At 43.1% G+C, this 19,191-nt stretch overlaps 1 protein-coding gene across 1 annotated transcript in view; it reads right to left on the minus strand.

Moving 5' to 3' along the window:
- Nucleotides 1-19,191, minus strand: part of LOC141003183 (regulator of G-protein signaling 12-like) — a 40,517-nt gene that overhangs the window by 3,875 nt on the left and 17,451 nt on the right. Inside the window, exons 4-17 of the mRNA XM_073474461.1 lie at nucleotides 15,205-15,226; nucleotides 12,723-12,892; nucleotides 11,653-11,745; nucleotides 9,657-9,800; nucleotides 8,883-9,065; nucleotides 8,611-8,761; nucleotides 7,468-7,565; nucleotides 7,061-7,246; nucleotides 6,533-6,606; nucleotides 6,304-6,430; nucleotides 5,743-5,839; nucleotides 5,489-5,547; nucleotides 4,910-5,021; nucleotides 4,143-4,682 (exon numbers count right to left, since the gene is read on the minus strand). Of these exons, the coding sequence (XP_073330562.1) occupies nucleotides 4,143-4,682; nucleotides 4,910-5,021; nucleotides 5,489-5,547; nucleotides 5,743-5,839; nucleotides 6,304-6,430; nucleotides 6,533-6,606; nucleotides 7,061-7,246; nucleotides 7,468-7,565; nucleotides 8,611-8,761; nucleotides 8,883-9,065; nucleotides 9,657-9,800; nucleotides 11,653-11,745; nucleotides 12,723-12,892; nucleotides 15,205-15,226 (2,056 nt within the window). The remainder of the gene's footprint in view (nucleotides 1-4,142; nucleotides 4,683-4,909; nucleotides 5,022-5,488; nucleotides 5,548-5,742; nucleotides 5,840-6,303; nucleotides 6,431-6,532; nucleotides 6,607-7,060; nucleotides 7,247-7,467; nucleotides 7,566-8,610; nucleotides 8,762-8,882; nucleotides 9,066-9,656; nucleotides 9,801-11,652; nucleotides 11,746-12,722; nucleotides 12,893-15,204; nucleotides 15,227-19,191) is intronic.

Raw genomic sequence — 19,191 nt, forward strand, 5'->3', positions numbered from 1 at the left:
CAGACTGGAACGGACCCAGCTACAGTCCTTACAGAGGCCCACTGCCAAAGATCTGGATCCAGTCCTCCTCTGAGCGCCAGATGGAGGGATGATAAGGCTGGCCTGGGGTCAGCGGCTGCCAGCTTTGAGAGCTGACACAGAATCAGGAGGAGGAAGAAAGTGAGGCTGGCCCGAAGGCAAACTGAGCCATATGTTCCCTCAGGTGCACTGCTGAGTCATTACAGAGCGGGTTTTGGGTTTATTCCCAGGAATCCTTTAATCTTCTCCATATGGGCCAAACCTGTCCTCTGAGCAGCTGACCTCTGACCCTGACTGCAGAGAGGACACGAAAACACAATCTGAACTTGCTGAGTTCATTAATTCTACAGTTATTTCTGTGAGACCAGCTGTATTTTGGACTGAACTACAAGCGCCATGCATTGAGTTCTAATCAGTCATATAAGTGGACTTATACTGTGTGATGTCGCCCCCTAGTGGGCATCCTAATCCCTGCTGGCCGAGCCTGCCAGACCGGGAGAGGTGATTACAGCCGTGATTAAAAAAACGATTGTGGAAACAAAGCAGCAGTTCTCAGTTCTGTTCCTGTGAATTGAGACCAGAGCCCCTGTGGTTCTGATTTTAACAGCCTAATCAGGGGGTTATTTACACCTGATAGGCCCAGTAAACACAAGAAACTACCTGCAGGGCCAGAAATACTCTTAGTACTACAGACTTGCCTCAGAGCCCATGTTTTTAAATGCTACTGTTAATGCTGATGTCAGGCTGTATTGTTTTTTTTTACTGAAGGATAAACGGTACATATGTCAATAAATGTGTCTCTTAAAGGAAAAGTTCACCCAAAAAAAATTCAAAGTCAAAAGTCAGGTGAGGTTTTGTAGTTCACATAACATTTCTGAAGCCTCACAGCAAAACAGCACTGCAACACTGCACACTGCCCTCAGATCCCAAATTTATTTTTGATAAGACAATATTTTCCTCGCTTTGTGACACATGATCATGCTTGTGCACCCATGTAAGACAGGTTGCTTTTAGCTTAGCAGCTACAGTGAAGATTCCTTCTTGAATAACGTGTAAATATCCTGAACCATTTTATGTTTTTTTACATTTTAAAGTAACTCCCCATCTCCATCAGTTGTTTAGGAGAATACACTGTTTTGCTGTGAAGCTCCAGAAATGTTTTGAGGACTGCAAAACTCCACCTGACTTTCCGACAGCACTGTGATGAGTAGATAATGATTGAATTTTCATTTTTCTGTCTCACTTATCCTTTAAACATTAACTTGTGTGGTTTGGTGATGTGGAATAATTTGGCCCCAAATACTTTTTACTTTATCTACATGACCTGATGTGAAGACGAGTAAGCGGCTGGACTTCATGCTCACCATTTAAAATATTCAATTATTCATGACATTAAAGGTGCATTATGTAGTTTTTTATTAAGAATTTTAATCAGAATTCATCGACTGATTTTTTTTTATGCTTAAAACAAACAAAATAAACAAACTGTATTTGTTTTCATAACTGAATAAACAAACTGACCTTAAAAGGACAACACGATTTCATATTGTTTTACTTTATATGTGGCGGACCCTGCCACCTTTCTAGCTTCAAACAGTGTTCTGGGGACCCCATTTTCCTCTGAGAACAGCTTGTTTATTCAGTTATGAGTTTGTATTATTACCTTATCAACACCGTAAATATTACCTTTCTGAGCTTCTGAATTTCTTTTCCAAAACTACATAGTGCCCCTTTAATGATGTGCATTTACAATCCAACTGAATGGAGAAGCGTGTCGATCCACCTCAGCAGCAATTACATCTATTCCTCTGCAACAGCAGGGGGCGTCAGTTTAAAAGTAATACACAAACTGCAGGGGGACGTCTGTAATGACTGAAATCAAGCACACTGACGCAGTGAATGAGCATAATTACCACTAAACCACCGCTAACTTGTCTGGACTGATGACTTATTCTGAGGGCGTTTGTCTCTAAAACACATTATTAAGCCTGCAAGTTTGTGAGTGACTTTTCCGCCCAAACTCCAAAGTAACAACTTCGTTAAGTCTCTAAAAAGTTGTTAAGTTGTGTAGGCGTGTTAAAACTCGATGCATTTCCATGTTCGCAGATCCTCTCACAGCTTCAGCCGGCTATATCGAATCACAGCTATGTTTCTATTTTGGCTAGTGGGAGAAAGAGAGAGGCAGAGAGAGATGGATGCAAACCAGTAGTGACAGTTTCTATCTGTAGCTCAGTCAACTCGTGGATAAGGTTACCATGGCGCCCGGTGGTGGGAAGAAAAATCAGGCTGATGCACTTAGCAACCAGAAAAAAAGAGGAGCGAGCCTGTGGAGGAGCTGAAAGGCTTCGATTCCTCCTCGTAATCTTGTGTACATATCACCTTACATTAAAGCTGTTAGTGCAGGGCAGTGATGGTCAGGGCGAACCTTCCATCAAGTGCTTTGAAGTGCAACATCAGCTCTGTTGTTGGAAAGCACGTTGAACACTATAATCTTGTTTTCTGCAGACTTCAGAGAGTCTCAAAGAAGGCTTCCTGGGATTTTCTTTGAAGTGTGTTGTCTCTAATTGGATTTCTGAACAGAGAGAGTTTTGGCCTCAGTTTATACATTTCTGGGGACTCTGAAAGCATCAGATCAGCTGCACAAAACACCATCACCTTTATAAATCAATTCCCCGCTTGATTGTTTGCCTTACAATTTCAGGCATAGTGGAGGAGAGGGAATAATGTCATGAAAGGACAGGAAATAGAAAATGAAATCCACCTGCAGGAGGTGATAATGATGTTGAACTCCGCACATAATGAGCCACAAGCTTTGAAAGTTTAACAGCAGGGAAGACTCAAAAGAGCCACAATGCCACACCACAGAGCCGCGACCCCCATCAAGAAACAACACGGCAAGCAGGTAGACCAAGCAACGTTTAACAAGGCCGCACAAACACGCCGCACCGAGCAGAAAACACACACAGCGAGCAGCTACACCCTGAGAACGAGCGCACACACAGAAAAGTACACAAAGGAGTGGGAGCTGATGAGAGGAGGAAACCACAAGACAAAATGAGACAGAGCCGAGGGAGAACGGGAGAAGGCATGCGGAGGTGGAGGAGGAGGAGAGGTGATGATGGTGGTGGTGGAGGAGGAGGGGAGAGAAAACTGAGATCACAAAACGTGTAAAAAGACAGACGAGAGTGATTTCAGATTCTAACATTTATTAGATCTACTCAATCACAGGTACAGAGTTTATTGGCAGTGATTATCTACAACAGGCATCTGGAGAGGGAGTGAATGACCCAGATAAAGAATGACGGGCAATTCAACAATGTCACCGGCGCTAAGGAGCACTTGTCCTACGGATGACTAATTATTTTCACCGTCACTCAAATGGCTACAGCCGGAGCTGACACCGTTTAATGACTCACCGGATTGTTAGAGTTGCGTAAGAAGAAAAAAAGCTTTTTGACATTGACATTGTTGAATTGCCCTCGAATAAAGGTGGTGGGATGGAGAGGAATACAGCATTTGTTTTGTAATGACTGTTTAGCATTCGCAGATCCGACACTGTAAAACAATTTCACGGGTCTGGTTTGCTGCCATGTTTTTCTAATTGTACACAATGAAGCCATAATGCCAGGAAACACAGCTGCTAATCGCATCACTTTCAATTGTTCAGTTGTTCTGAATCATCTTCAGTACAACATTTGCTGACCAAAGTACTGTCAAATATTGATCATGAATCTGTTTGCATTATGCATATATTAATATTCATAAGCTCTGCAATCAGTTACATCAGCATTCATGCACCCAGAACTACAGAACAAACTGGAATAGATGAATCGCAGTCATGACCCAACAATCTGTGGCGTGGGAAGTGACATCAAAGTAAACGTTACTCACTGAACAAGATATACACATCAATATTTACATGTACATGCTTTGCTAAGTTCAATAAAACAGTTTAAATGATTGGCAAACTGAGGAAGAGTCAAGATCAATTTGTCATTAAAGTGCATCAGAGTCAGTGTAGAGGATTTTTATCATTAGACCACTGGGGAAAGAGAGCGCACACATGCACATACGACACACACGCAAACACACGGAGCCACTGGTTTGTTACACTGTAGAAATACCTGAACTGGACTTTCCCTCTCCACCTGCGTCTTGAGACTTGGAGCAGGGCGGTGGCGGGGTGAAGTTGGCTTCAGGCAGGCTGCCGTCAAAAGACGGCATGGAGGTTTGCGGTGGAGGCAGCAGGGTGCTGTTGGGGCTGCTGATGTCGCCCTCCCCCACGAGGGTCAGGTCAGTATGGGCGTCCTCCTCCACTGTGCGGAGGATTGGTCGGCCGTCTAAGGGCCGGGAGATGGGGGACAGGTGGGTGCCAAAAGTTGGGTGGCGAGGAGGGGGTAACAGGCACCGCCTGGTCCCGGAGTGTCCATTGGCGCTGGAGCTGAGGGAGGAGTCCAGGCTCTCTGAGCGAAGGCTGGAGGTGAGGGCCCCCCGTGGGCAGACACCGTTCTCCCGGGTGTGTTTCAGGGAGTCGGGGGTGGAGCAGGGGTGGTCGGGTGGAGTTATGCGCAGGAAGTCGGGAAGCACCAGGTCTTCTTTGCTCAGGAGTCCGCGCTGGTCGTTGGCTCGGGTGCTTTGTGCCCGGCTCAGCAGCTCAAAGAATTCTGCAAAAGCAGATCAAACAAGTTATCTCACTTTAACAGGCGGGCACCTGGAAGAAGAGGATTAGTCGGGTTTAACATGCAGCACAGCAGTCTCACACCTGACGGAGAAAATAACCCTCCAGAGCTGCCAGAGATAGCAGTTAGTCTCGAGGCAAAGCAAAGCTAAGAAACCCACCAACAAGTCAAAAAGAGAGAAAGAGAGAGAAAAAAGGAAAAGGGCGATTTACCTTCAGCTTCATCTATATTAATCTTTTTCTGTTTTCTCTTTTCCCCTGGGAGTGCTGAGTCTGGTCCACTTGCTCTCACAGAAAAGTCCTTTGGTGTCGACCTCTCATCTCCCTGCAGATGCAACAATAACAATGCACTCTGTTAGGAGATGGAGGGATGGGGGAGGAGGGGAGGGAGTGGGGTTGTATGGGGGGGGAGACTAAGCACGAGCTGCCAAGCACCCTAATGAGCCGAGTGTCCAGATTTTACTGAGGACCTGCATGTGAAGATGAGCCTGCTCCATCTGTTGGCTCTGTGTCTTTACCGACCTTGCTAGCATCCAGACTGAGTGCTATCTGCCTACATATGGGGCAATAACTCAAGCGTGGAGGAATATAAGCAAGTGAGTCAGCAACAGGCAGTGTTAGGGCAGAGAATACCAAAAAAATCAGGAAATACACACCGAATTAAAGCTTGTCAAAGCTCGTAAATGTTAATATTTCATTATACCGAATGTTGCAGAAGCAGCACAGCAGTAGAAAAGGACAACACACCGCATCTGGGCTTTTAGGCAACACATTGTGTCATACTGTACTTACAGTAGCAGAAAAACTCCTGGTGGGAGGGTGGCCTTTGAGGGAGGAAGACTTGGCCTTGTCTGAAATAGAGAAAGACAGAAACAGAGAGAAGGGGTAAGGTTGTTTCAACATTGTATCGAGTTGTTTTAACGTTGTATCGAGATGTTTTAAATTTGTATCGAGTTGTGTTAACTTTGTAAAGAAATTTCTAATTCTGTATTCTCAGTCAACTGATGCAGCCCCAGTGTTGTATATTGTGTTACAGGTAGTGTTACCTTTGCCTGAAGCTGGGTCTGCTCGCTCCAACACCACCCGCAGGCCATCCAAACTCGATATGGGTGCACCCAGGTCCAAAGGCTCGCTTTCTCCGCTCTATAAAGAAACACATTTTCATGTTGAGCACATTAGCATCCTCACCTGTTGCACAGAAGTCTAAATATGTTACAACCCTTCCTCACTGATGTTTGTGTTCACAGGCCTTTGTTTAATTCATAAACCATCGTTCAGCTCTGGTCTAACTGTATAATACAGTTTTAATGCCTGGAAACCCACAGGACTAAAATAAATCATCTGGCAGGGGTTGAGGGGAGGAGTAAAGAGTCGGCATGTTTGAGGAGTGTCGTCATTCTTAATTATAGCCCCGGTGCTCCATCTTCGGAGGCTGGGCTGAGTCAGAGCGCTAACCACCGTGTAGAGATGGAAAAGGATGCGGTTGCTTCCCACCCCTAACCATGACACTCCACCCTGTGGCACTGTCACACACTGCACAGGCTGCTCTGGGGACACACAGGAGCTTTGAAAAGATTATGGCATTGTAGCCACCGGGGACGACTTACTATTTTGGCCACAAGATCGCTGAGGTGGAGGCCGTATTTGGCCACCACGGGACGCAGGACCTCAGTGACGGGTTTGGTAGGCTTGGCTTTCAACCCCACGGAGCGGTTAATGGGTACCAGGTCCAATCTAGGATAGAGAGCACGAGTGAATGACAGCATAGACATTAAAGCATAGTGAAATTTAGGGGAAATTCACAGGCAAACTTATTATTTAACTGATTATTTGTACCTAAACAAGGTCCGCTTCTCCAGTCTCAAGTCTCGTGAGCTGAGGGTCATGCAGTCTTGGTCCAACACCAAAGGCTACGAGGAAAAAAAAGCATGAAATCGCACATTAAGAACTCATAACAAACCAAAACACTAGACACTGTAGCATCTTTATACAGGCAGATTTTCCACTTTAATTTGAAAAAAGCTGAATTTAACCAAAGTGAATTGAAACGATAACAGAGGATTAAAGTAGCACTACGAGTTTGAATTATTACCTCATTAATATTGTAAATATAAAATTCTGATTTTGAATATCTTAACCAGAACTACATAGCGCTCCTTTAAGTTCAAACATTGACTCCGTACAAAATCAGACATGTTTAACTGTAGTCATGCTGCATTTACCAAGGTTTGGTTTATAATAAAAAGAGGCTTCAGTCAATTAATTCAAGAGGTGCTTGCAGCGTTTTTTCTGCTTCCTGTTGTATTACCAGCAGATGTTCTTAGTGTTTGTCAGTAATTTGTTGGCAGCATCTGTGTCCCTCACCTTCTCTCCTCCCACCAGGAAGAGGTCGACGGCAGCGATGTTGACGCTGATGCTCTGACAGAGATCTTGGAGGACCTCCCTTATGGAGGCACCAGGCCGAAGGGTGATGGAGGAGCAGGAACCATCTGGGAGCATCACGCTGCAGTTTTTGGGTGAGCGTTCCCATACTGAGTGGCGGTTTTCAGACTATGGGGGTGGAAAAAAGTTACGACTCAATTTAATAGGATCGTGTGTGTTCAGTATACATAGATTCAGCTGTATCCGTGGCTACATTTACCACCCATAAACAAAAAATGAGTGGGCTGACAAGTAAAGAATAAAAAAATAAACAACTCGAGCCTATTATGATAGCTTCACCAGACACTGGGCTCTGTGTTGCCATGGTGATATGTACAGAGGAATCTTACCTCAATCTTGCCAGCAGAACAGGAAGTGGCCATCTCCAGACTTGTACCGGACGACAAGGAGCCCTGGGACTCCCTCCGCCCATTACTGCCCCAGTAGTCTGCAGAGAAAACAGCACAGAGGATGATGAATTCAGGCAGATAAGAAACATCTGAACGCTACTTGCATTAAATGACACAAAATAAGCAAACACCAAGACAGTGTCGACCTATAATGTGACTAATAACAAGGTTTCTATCTTGGCAGGCGGAAAGGTGTGTCATCGTTTGACAATTTTCAAGACGTTTGAAAATAAACAAGATGTTTTGTTACATTTAAGTTTAGCTACATTTAGTGGGAGTCATTTATGTCATTGCATGATTTAAATGGCGATAACTGAGACGACAATGATGCTGAATTTTTGTGTCGTTTTCTAAAAAGTGTGATATCTAAAATATTTGTACACCTGCGTGATTCAGAGGATATTTACAAACAAAGAAATGTAGTATAGTATCAATACTAAAGTATTTAACTAAGCTGAAACAGGGTTCATGCAACTTCTTATGTGCACTTTTTAAGCTCTTTTAGAAACCTTTTAGCAAACCAAAAGTTTCAGACAAATTGTTACTATGAATGCAGTTACAAAAAAAGACATATTGCACCTTTAGAAGATTTTTGGTTTACATGAGTTATTGTGTAGATGTAGATATTCCTAACCTTTAAAAAAAACACAACAGAGCCCTGCATAGAGCCCCTTTAACAAAGTTAAAGGGGCTCTATGCAACATTTTGTTTTAGCAATTTACACCTTATTACACCTTATAATTTATCACCTTATCTACATTATTTTGACATTCTGCCACCTATAAGACACTGTCTCTTTGTGGATAATACTTCCTTCAGTGTGTCAGAATGCTAGAGTTGCAACAAGTATGTATGCCAATGTACCAGCAGTGAGTGTGTGTAATACTTTGATCACTGCAGGGCAGCTGTGTTTCTACATGCCTCCCCCGTATGTAGCTCATGGCAACTCTGGAGCTGGCAGCGATTTTGGTGTCTTTGTTCGTGGACACATCAGCGCTTTGGAAGTTTGTGTGTTGCAAAAGCTTTGAACAGTTCTTGATCTTGGTAACCAGAAGGCAACAGGCTCGTTAATCAACTTCTCACCGAGGTTAATGTCTCCAATGTCCTTCTTCTTCGGGCCCTTCCCGAAGCTCCTGTTGCGGGACCACGAGAAGAAGATGCCACGCTTCTTGTCGGCACTCTCATCTCGGCTGTCTTCGTTTAGCGACCTCCCTGACCTCTGCTTTCTGGCTTCCTATTGGTTGAAAAAACAAAAACAAAGATTCAACCTGCCATGCCACGCTAATGAGCAATGTCAACAATGTCTTACTTCAATGAAAAGTCACTTTAGTGCGGTCAAAAAGCAACAGTGGCACCTTTTTCGGAGTGGAAAGTGTAGAGCGGTCAGAGCTGGCACTGTGTTTCGAGGGCGCTGGACTGCAGGGGATCTGGTAGGGGTCCGGCAAGGGTCGGCCATCCACCTCAGCACGCATGCACTCCTGGTAAAGGGAGGACTTGAGGAAGCGTGAGTAACTGTCGAACTTCATCAGGTTGAAGATCTGTGGACATGGAAGGAAAAAGAGTGGCGTTTGAGAGTCAACAAACAGCAAAAGACGGAGGAGAAGAGGGGTAAGTGAAAGTGATGGACGCATAAACGTCAAGGTTAAAGCACATAAGGTCAAAAATTAGACAGTGAGAATGACTAAATGATACAGACGGACACAAGGGAGAAGAAACTACTAGTGTTAACATATGGTTACGGCTTATGTTATGACAGGTGTCTTAACAGTTGACAATTTATCATGTGCAGGCTGAAAATATACACATCTCTGACTACACGTCTATGTGTCTGTGTGTACAGTATGCGCTAGATTCTCTGTGGGTGTATGCCAGTTTGTGTTTATGTCTCTGGTAAAGGCTCAGAGCCCTTTCGTAAACAAACCCAGATGGCCACTAGAAGAACCCAATATGCTTGTGCAAAGTGACTAAAGGCTAAATGAGATCCAACCCCCATTCTGCACACAGAATCCTTCCTATTCATAATAGAAAATGTCTTGATCTTGAGTGTTGACATGAAAAAGTGAATCATTTGAATAAAAGTTAAATTATTCAGAGAGATGAGGTCACTGCTGCTGCAGTGTTATAGGTACCTGTAGCTGCTGCGTCTTGAACATGTCGGGCTGTGGGGAGGTGAGGACGTCGTCAGCCAGCTGGGCCTGGCTGTCGATGTTGACCGGCATGGTGGCCTTGCTGGACAGAAAGCTGTTGTAGATTTCTCCAGCTCTCTGGGACAGCTGCAGGAAGAGGTTTGATGATGCAGAATATCAAGAACAACTGCGGGAAATGATGTTGCTGTGTATTTTCTTGTCAAATCCTTTTATTGAAAACATACTAACAACTGATTGACATTCAAAAAATTAATGATGTTCACTAAAGATTTCTTTGTGCTTATGGAATAGTGGTTAGTTTAAGCCCTTCAAACCTCTAAAAGGATTCAAATGACACAATTTGAGAAGGGGCTCATCTTAAAATGGTGAGGAGAGGTTATAAAGCATAATGGTTGGTAATCGCTGCTGCAGAGACAAATATAATTTATTCAAAGTACGAATATTGCCTCATTTCCACCTCAGTGACTTTCCCCCCTGGAACTAGAAGCTCTTTAGGAACTACAATCAAGGTTTAAATGAAGTCCCGGTGACATTATTATACCCCCAAAAAAGTCCCTGCTTAGATGGAAGTACATTCCAAAAGTACCTGAACTTTGGGGGTGGGGCTTGCAGCACTGAACATTTTTGATTGATCCAGCACTCACACTATTTTATTTCAACCACCATTTTTAATAATCTGAAACCGCAAACCAGTTTGTTTTTGCTCTGATATATAATAATGTTTCTGTCCGTCGCTTCGCTACGTAGCTTCATTGAAGATGTGCAAAAATGACGTGTAAAAGCAGCTTTTATTTAAATCAGCAGACTAATTTGCCTAATCCTCTGCGGTGAAAACGCCGACAACAGCAGGATAAAGGAACCTTCAAGTTCCTGGTGTAACGTGCTCCTCCATGCTGGCTATGCTGTGCATGTTGTTGACACATGATGTATTCTGTGTTCTCTTCAGTGTATAACTGGTCTGGTTTGAAACAATTAAGAGGGGGCAGGAACCTTTTCTCGCTCTCTTTCCACCATCCAGCTTGAAGCAGCAGTTAGTCTGGAGACCTACTGATTGTAGTTTAGTTTTGGTTGTTTCTTTCATTTTTCTGATGATACCAGTAGCTGTAGCCGTAGTTCAATTTTGACAACTTTATTTCTGCTTGGTTCAGCTTTTTAAATGTATTGTTAGGATAGAGGGTTGGTGCCAAGCTCCAACAAGCCTTTGTGGGCTGGTCTGTGTAGCTTCCATTCCTTTTGTTCATTTTGGCCAGCCCGTCAGTCATTTGTTTTGACGTTGAGTTGGTTGATTTGTGGTCATTCAGTATATGCTTAATACACTTCATGTTTATTTTTGCTGCAACTCTCTGACTCCCATCTTTCTGTTCGACCTCTTTTGTAAAAGTCTTTCTGGGGGTTGCGACACTGGGACTAAAAGTTCCAGGTACTTTGGTTGGAAGTGCACATTTTTTGATGGGAAATACATGCAGATTATTTAGTCTTTGACAGTCAGGAAGAAGCATAAACCTTACAACTGATTAAACACACAGGCAACACACTGAACGACTGGAGTGCTGACAACAGACGACCCCGTAAACCCTGTTGTTTATGTGTATTTGCATTAAAAATGTCAAAAAAAGAAGGGGAATGAAGCACTGAGTTTGGTTGAGATCCTGGATGGAAGAGGGGTAAGTGACTGTATAGCCGAGGAGAGGAAAAAGGGAAGAGGAAATTGGGAGTGAGTTAACTTTGTAAAAAGGAAGCTAACTTCAGGTAAAGATGTTTATTTACAGGTATGTCTCCCTCAGGGGACACACAAGTGATGTCATAGGTTGCCTATTTCAGTCCAAAACATCTAACATGTTTGGAAAAAATCTGTATGATTACTTCTAGCAGGAACTGAAGGGTTAAGATTAAATTCTTCACATATCACACACTGTATGATTTTAAAGCACCAAACAAAAGCTCTGACTTCATCTGTAGCTTCACACTGTGGACTTACCTGCTTTTTATCAGTTGCAGGGACATGACTGAAGTATTCACAGGCCTGCCAGAACAAGATATTCTCCTCACTGAATTCTTTCTTGAGAAACTCCTGTGAAGACACACAGTACCAGATTTCTATATGAATACAACTGGTGACTTTTTCCTTTTTCTTTCAGGTGTTGTTGTTGTTGAGAGCCGGAGTGAGGAAAAAGAAATTATTGGGTGTAATGTTGTGAAATAAGACTGGTGTAAGTGTAGGCGCAGGATAGTGTGGGCGAGTGCAGCTCTGATCAGTGCTGAGGGAAGGTGAGGAGCGAGGTGGATCTGGGACGCCAGAACTTAATGTTACAGCCTTCTGAAGGTGTTGTGGGCTAAATTCAAAGACACATCTTTTATGTGGGCGGTATGGTGACATAAATGAGATGCCTGTACTCACTAAGGTTGGACAGTGAGAACTGATTCTGAACTTGAAACTATTGTAGATCTATATTAAACAGGGATTTGTTAAGAAACGTGCTTACAAAGAAGTGATACAGCAAAATGTAATGATAGAAACTAATGTAATGCATTAAGGACAAATGGCAAACATTTACTGGAGCATTGTATCAGACTGAAACACTTTAGATGCCACTGATTGCAGGTTTCCTTTCATACATGAATCAAAACAAGAGTTCAAAAAAAAAAAAAAATATACCAAACACTAAGACACATTTTGGCTGTTTTTCCACAACACTTTGGTAAAGTCTGACCACAAAACACTTCTGGAGCTTAACAGCAAAACAGCGCTGCAGCATTCTCCTAAGAACTAAATTAGATGGGGACTTGTTTTAAAACATTAGAAATTTCTAAAATTCTAAAAAGAAATGTATAAAATGGATCCATGCACTGAGATCCCAAATCGATTTCGTTTGCACCCTTTTTAAGCTGAAATCTCCACGGTTGATGCTAAGCTAAAAGTGTGATAGGATGTGACGAAACTTCACCTGACCTTCCATAAGCATGAGAGTGAGCAGATAATGACTGAATTATAATATTGGGGTGAACTTTTCTTTTTATCAAATTGAGAAACTTTTATTCTTTTCTTACCGAGAAGTAGCGCACACCCACTGGATCCTGGAGGAGACGCTCGAAGCAGCCGGCCCAGCTGGCCACGCGCTGCTCCGGGAACCCTCGGTGGCTGCCTGCTCCTGGAAGACTGCCATTACTGTTCAGGCTGCTCTGGCTGCAGCATCCCTGCAACTGGACTCCGCTGTAGTCTGCAGGACGGGAGAGCGAAATACAAAGGTTAGAGGACTCTAATGTCATTGAAGGCTAATTCCTGCCAGAGGGAATGTTGAAGCCACTCTCCTTTTTTAAGCATTTTGTATTTACATCCTTTTGACATTTTTGAGACCCATGAAGGAGAACAGCTCTTACAAAATGAGAAAAAAAGAAAACAGTTTCCTTGACCCTTCTCTAAAAAACCACATGTATGGATCAATATTGGAATAATATTGGATTTGGGTTCTAGTGCTAATTTAGTTAAATGTCAACTAGTACACCTAATACTCCCACTACAATATTTTCAGCAATTTCCTTAAGAATACACTTTGGCTTAAGGAGATTGCAGGAAAAGAGAAAGACAAATAATGTGCCAGCAGTTTAATAAAAGTCTTGATCCAGTTGGAATTAAAAGAGGGAAGAACTTGTCATCTATTCACAACGGGGAGCCAAAAGGTGCCTTATAACTGCACCAAACATAATTACAAAAGAAAAGAGATTAGACTACAAGCTAAATGTCAAGGGATTGGGGAAAGCTACACCTCTCACCGGCAAATGCTGAACAATAAGTGAATGTCAAAGTTCAAAAACATGTTATGAGGGAAGTGTGGAGTGCGGAGCTAACAGGTCTGATTGAAACAGCAGATGTCACTCGGTCGGTAGGAAAGGAGCAAAGAGGGGGTGGCAAGAAGAGGGAGCAGAATAAAAGGAGAAAGAAAAGGAGGAGACATGGCTGATTAAAGGGACACAAAGAGGGAGCAGGGAGAGTGTGAGTGAGGAGCCAGGAACTAAAAGTGGGGGCTGCAGCCTGCATGGTACCTGCTATCATGGCAGCAGATGGCCACTTTAGGGCTGGGGCAGCGCGCACAGTGAAAAAAAACACAAAAACAAAAGGGGTCACAGCAGGGATTTGTTACACATACTGTATATAGTGCAAAGTCAACTGGTTGGCATGGGCAACTTGTATTAAAGGAACAGCTCACCCAAAAATGAAAAGTTAGTCATTATCTACTCCACCCAAGCACATGGAAAGTCAGGTGAAGTTTTGTAGACTATGAAAAACATTTTACTTTTCCATTTCCTTACGCCAAATGAGCTGGAAGAAGCCATTTTTATTTTTATTTTATCCTGTTTTAAAACAAGTCCTCATCTACTTCAGTTATTTAGGAGAATGCTGCAATGCTATTTTGCTGTGAAGCCCCAGAAATGTTCTGAGGACTACAAAACCTCACCTGACTTTCCATCTGCATGAGGGTGAGGAGAAAATGTTCTATTTGGGTGAGCTTATCCTTTAAAAGGTGTGCCTCTCTGCTGTCGAGAACGGAAATGTTAGCTGAAACAGATGCAGTATATTTTTGCTATATTCTTGCCTAGACGCCTGCACAAGAAGTAAGGGGAATCTGAAAATAAGCGTAGTTCGACTGTGGCGTTGTGAAATAAAAGTACTGTAAATAGCCTTACAGTGAGGACAGATAACGACTAAGCTGGCCTTTATATGACCTTTTAAATCAAACAATATATCCTGTTTTCTTACCAGTTACTGCGCCTGAATCATTAAAACTGTACAGGCTTTATGTTGATGACATTCTGAGAGTTTGTCTTCGTTACAATCAAAACATATGACCTGTTTGCCCTGTGTCACTGAAAGTCGCTGTCTAAACTTCGCTGACAAGCCACTTGTTTGGACTTGGTTTAATGCATTAGGACTGAGGCTTTGGGATCTGTGTTTACCACATTGTGAGCCGCTCGGTTAATGAGATGGCTTTAGAAAGCAAACAGCCGAGCATGTCTGATCCACATCCACAGTGAAAAGGAGCGGAGCTGCACTCCCCCGCCGCAGCCTCGGTCAGCCTGTTAGCAAATGTTATTAAAACTGCTATGAAAGGGGAGACCAGACAGCACGCACGCTAGCCCCGACCGTAACCCAAAACACGCTTGACAAACATCCTTTGTTAATGAGGCATGCTGCCTACAGTGAATACATCATCCTCGCTAAGTCTTTTTATTAGAGCATTTTATTAGGCAGCTACAAAGCTCTGTGTTGAGTGTGGAGTAAAAAATGAGGAATAAAAATTGCAGACGGTGAAGAGGCTGGACGGAGCACTGCGGGCTGGACTAGATCAAAACATTTCACTGTGTTAGTAAAAAGGGATCATTAAGACAAAGCTGTGAAAAAACTGATTTAAATCACAACCTAAGACTCACACAGCTGGCATTCTTTTCTACATCTCATATCAAAAGATCAGGTTTAGACTTTTAGAGAATTAGTCCAGTTTAGTTTTAGTACTAATAAATGAATAGTACTCACCACCATCTGAGGAAGCAGCAGACTGAAAGAGAACAAAGAGAGACATGAGTGAGAGGCTGCCCTCATGACCTCCTGTGTTGAAACAAGAGACTGAAGACGGCGCTGATAGCAGTGTCTCTTCAGGCATCCCACCAGTCGCTCTGAGGTGTGTGTCTTTTGTCGTTTGTATGTGAGTGTGTGAGTGTGTGCTACTGGGAAAGGGTTGGATCTTGAGTCCTCACACAGGACCATTAATTTGTAAGTGGGTGGACCCCTGGCCTCTACCACACACAGCTGTTCACACCTCCACAGCAGGACCCACCCCTCATTTTATATGACCCTCGCAGGCCTGAATGTGTGCATTCCTGCTAACTGCAGTCACAAAGATCAGAGCTCATCATGGTGGAGGCCATCACGGGCCGTAATGCTCCTCTTTTCACTTGCTAATTCAGGTAAAGTGGTTTATGCGTGTGCTGATGACCCAGGATAAAAGGCAAACAGCACAAACACCCCCAGTGGGCATGGAAATTGAATGTGCCCACTTTCCATAATTGGGTTTAAAGGTGCACTATGTAGTTTTGGAGAAGAGATTTTAATCAGAAGAGAAAGATCTTCACTGACTCAATTTTTATGCCTAAACAAACTAAATAACCAAACTCTCTTTGTTTTTGTGACTGTGAAACAAACTGACCTTAAAGGACAACACAATTTCATACTGTTTTACTTTGTTTATATGTGGCGGACCCTGCCACCTTTCTAGTTTCAAACAGTGTTCTGGGGACCTTATTTTCCTCTGAGAACAACTTGTTTATTCACTGATGGAAAACGTAATCTCTGAGTTTGTATTATTACCTCATTAATATTGTAAATATCAAAATTCTTTGTTTGAATTCCTTCTCCAAAACAACTTAGTGTCCCTTCAATAATAACCATGGGATAGCGCTAATCAAACACCACATGTGACTGATCTTATGACGGATCAACAAATATTTGCTTGCCAATACTTTCATTTGAAATAACCGTCTCAGCACTGGGCTCCTGTAAAATCCATCAGCATAATTTTGGAGAGGCTAATAAAGAGAGATTTAAAAGCCCAAACTGTATCGTAAAATTATATTTAAACGCAGGGGAGGATATGAGAGGCGCATCTTCGGGCTTGGTCCAAGAACACTTGAAAAATCGGTGCGTTGGAGGATTCATCTGAAAAGGGAAGACTATTTCCAGAAGAGTGTTTTCTGAGCTGCCACTTCAAAGTGTGAATATTCAAGGCTGATAATACGTCGAAACAAGGCTCTTATTGCCAGGCTGGTGCCTTGGTGTGAGCAGTACACAGTTTGTGCTTCAGTGGAATTGCATAATAGTAGACAATATTACACAACAATGGAGATTTATAAAAACTCAATCAGGATTTGGTTTCACTTCCTGTTCCATTTCCAATTAATAGTTTCCAACTAAATCAATCAGTCATAGAACAAGCCCAGACATATTGTGGACCTGCACCTTCTTTGTAGGTTCTGTTGATGCTACTGGTCATCCGAAGGCAGCGGACGTGACCGCGGTCATGTGTGCTGATGTGATGCTTCGTTCCATTTCGGGAGTGACCACATGTAAAAGCTCAATCAGACACAGACCGCGAAACCAACTAATTGTCTGTCACAGCCTCTTTACAACTCTGCTCCTGCTGCTGAGTCCAACCCCACATAGTCAACACCCAGAAGCCAGCCCCTCTGTGGTGGTTAGCATGTGTACAGTAATCATGGGTGGGTAAGGACGAGGAGGACCAACATGAAGTCGAAACAGAGGAGAGAGAAAAGAGAGAACACCCACTCCATCTGTCTGTCCTTTTGGGTCTAAAAGCGGCAAAACCTCAAACCTTAAATATATGCAGTGTTGTGACTGTGGTTCACTTTAAAGCAAGTCAGACATCACACAATGTGACGTCAATTTGGGTTTTGGACAAACAAAAGGTCTCCAGGCTGAAACGTTGGTGTGTTGTACTATCCCCACTTTTTAAAGGGGCACTATGGAAGAAATTCAAACTCAGAATTATAATACTCACAATATTAATGTGGTATTTTTTCCATAACTGAATAAACAAGCTGTTCTCAGAGGAAAAAAAGGTCCCTAGAACACTGTTTGAAGCTAGAAAGGTGGCAGGGTCCGCCACATGTAGACAAAGTAAAACAGTATGAAATTTTGTTTTCCTTTTAAAGAAACAAACTCTCTTTGTTTTTGTGACTGAATAAACAGAACAAACAAACTGATCTTAGTTTGTTTAGGCATAAAAAAATCAATCATAGTGCACCTTAAACATTTGTGTCGAGCTTTTACTTCTATAGTGACACATATGATAGACATCCACTTCCTCTGAGAGTGAAACTTATTCACAGACATGTGATAAGAGTGGGAGTATTCCAATAAATAATAGCGACTGTCGTCTTGACACACACAGTAGATGTAAGATCTTGTAAACCGTGCGTGTGTTAGCAGGGAATTATGTTGATGACAAATACATTATCAGTTTCGAAAGAAGACTTAAGTGCCTAAATGAATGGTAATGTTGCAAAATCCTGAAACTAGTCTGAATAGCTGTGACACAATTTAGCAAATTCTACTCAGCGAAAGATTATAGACAAACTGACCTTAAAGGACAATTTCATAATGTTTTACTTTGTTTATATTTGGCGGACCCTGCCACCTTCCTAGCTTCAAACGAGTTCTGGGGACCTTATTTTCCTCTGCGAACAGCTTGTTTATCAGTTATGGAATCAAGTTATTTAATCAGTAGATCAGCTACACCATCAGTAATCACTTCAGCACACTTGTGACACTTGTAAAAGTTGACCAGGTAGAGCTGAAGAGGCCGGTGTGTGTATATTTGTAGGAATGAGGCTGCAGGGGTTAGACCACACACACCACTGCGTCTTTCTCAACTCGTTATTGCTTCCTTGCCCTCAACTCCACTACAATAAGGCCAAAGTGATGACCAAGGCATACCGTCACCTCTTCTCCACACTCCCTTCCTCTGTTGACACCTCTGGTGACGAGCCAGTCCACCGTGGGTGGCTCTGCAGCGTTACAGGCCTTCTTTGATCCTTTTCATACAAGGCTGAATTGCATTTCCCAGCTGGAATCCTCTGCAAGCCGTGTCCACGTTGAGGTTGTTATCAACCAAATGGACAAAATCACAATTCAAGTCACAGCAAGTACCCTGGCTCCAGACGTAGAGCAGGATTTGGCTCTCTGGTTGGAAAACGCTCCTCCAGCTTTATTGTGGTACAGCCCCCACGCCGTACAGTCTGGCATCCCGAGACACCACATGCTGAAGGAACGTAGATGAGCAAACCAAGACAGATTTATGTGTATGATCTGAAGTGAGCCACCACGACAAAAACACACTTTTATCAGTGATAAATCCGTTGAAGGATAAACAGCACTCACACAAATGTTAATTTCACCCAATAACACTGCTCACTGAGTGTATTTCACATCTTCTAAAAAGTGATGTCTTTTATCTCTTGGGCTTGTTTAGGCATGTCACTTCCTTCAAAAACTGGTTTGAGACGTTCAACACTTCTCCACAGTCAGATAAAAAAGCCTCTTCTAAACTTTTACACAAGTCAAGGCTGATTCTAGCACCCCGCAAACAAACAACCACGAGTCCCCGCCGCTTCAAACAGCTGTTCTGAATGGGAGAGCGTCAAAGAGTGAGATTAATGAGAAAAACAGCTGACTGAACAAAAGGAGTCTCCCCGCTTCACGCAGCGGAGGAAGAGGAGACTCGCTCGGCAAACCACAGTTTACTTACAGTGTTGAAGTTCCAGGTCCGCTTGAAGGAAAGTCTCTTTTTGAGACTCATTGTTCCCTAGTCTGCTCCACCAGCAGCACACAGACAGATTATGTGTGTGTGTGTGTGTGTGCGAACGCATACCTGAACATTCCCCACCCAAAACTCTGCAAACCATGTCTGTACAAGTCGGAGAGAGAGGGAGAGAGAGGGAGAGAGAG

This window comes from Pagrus major, chromosome 10 (assembly GCF_040436345.1).
Source record: "Pagrus major chromosome 10, Pma_NU_1.0".
Taxonomy (NCBI): Eukaryota; Metazoa; Chordata; class Actinopteri; order Spariformes; family Sparidae; genus Pagrus; species Pagrus major.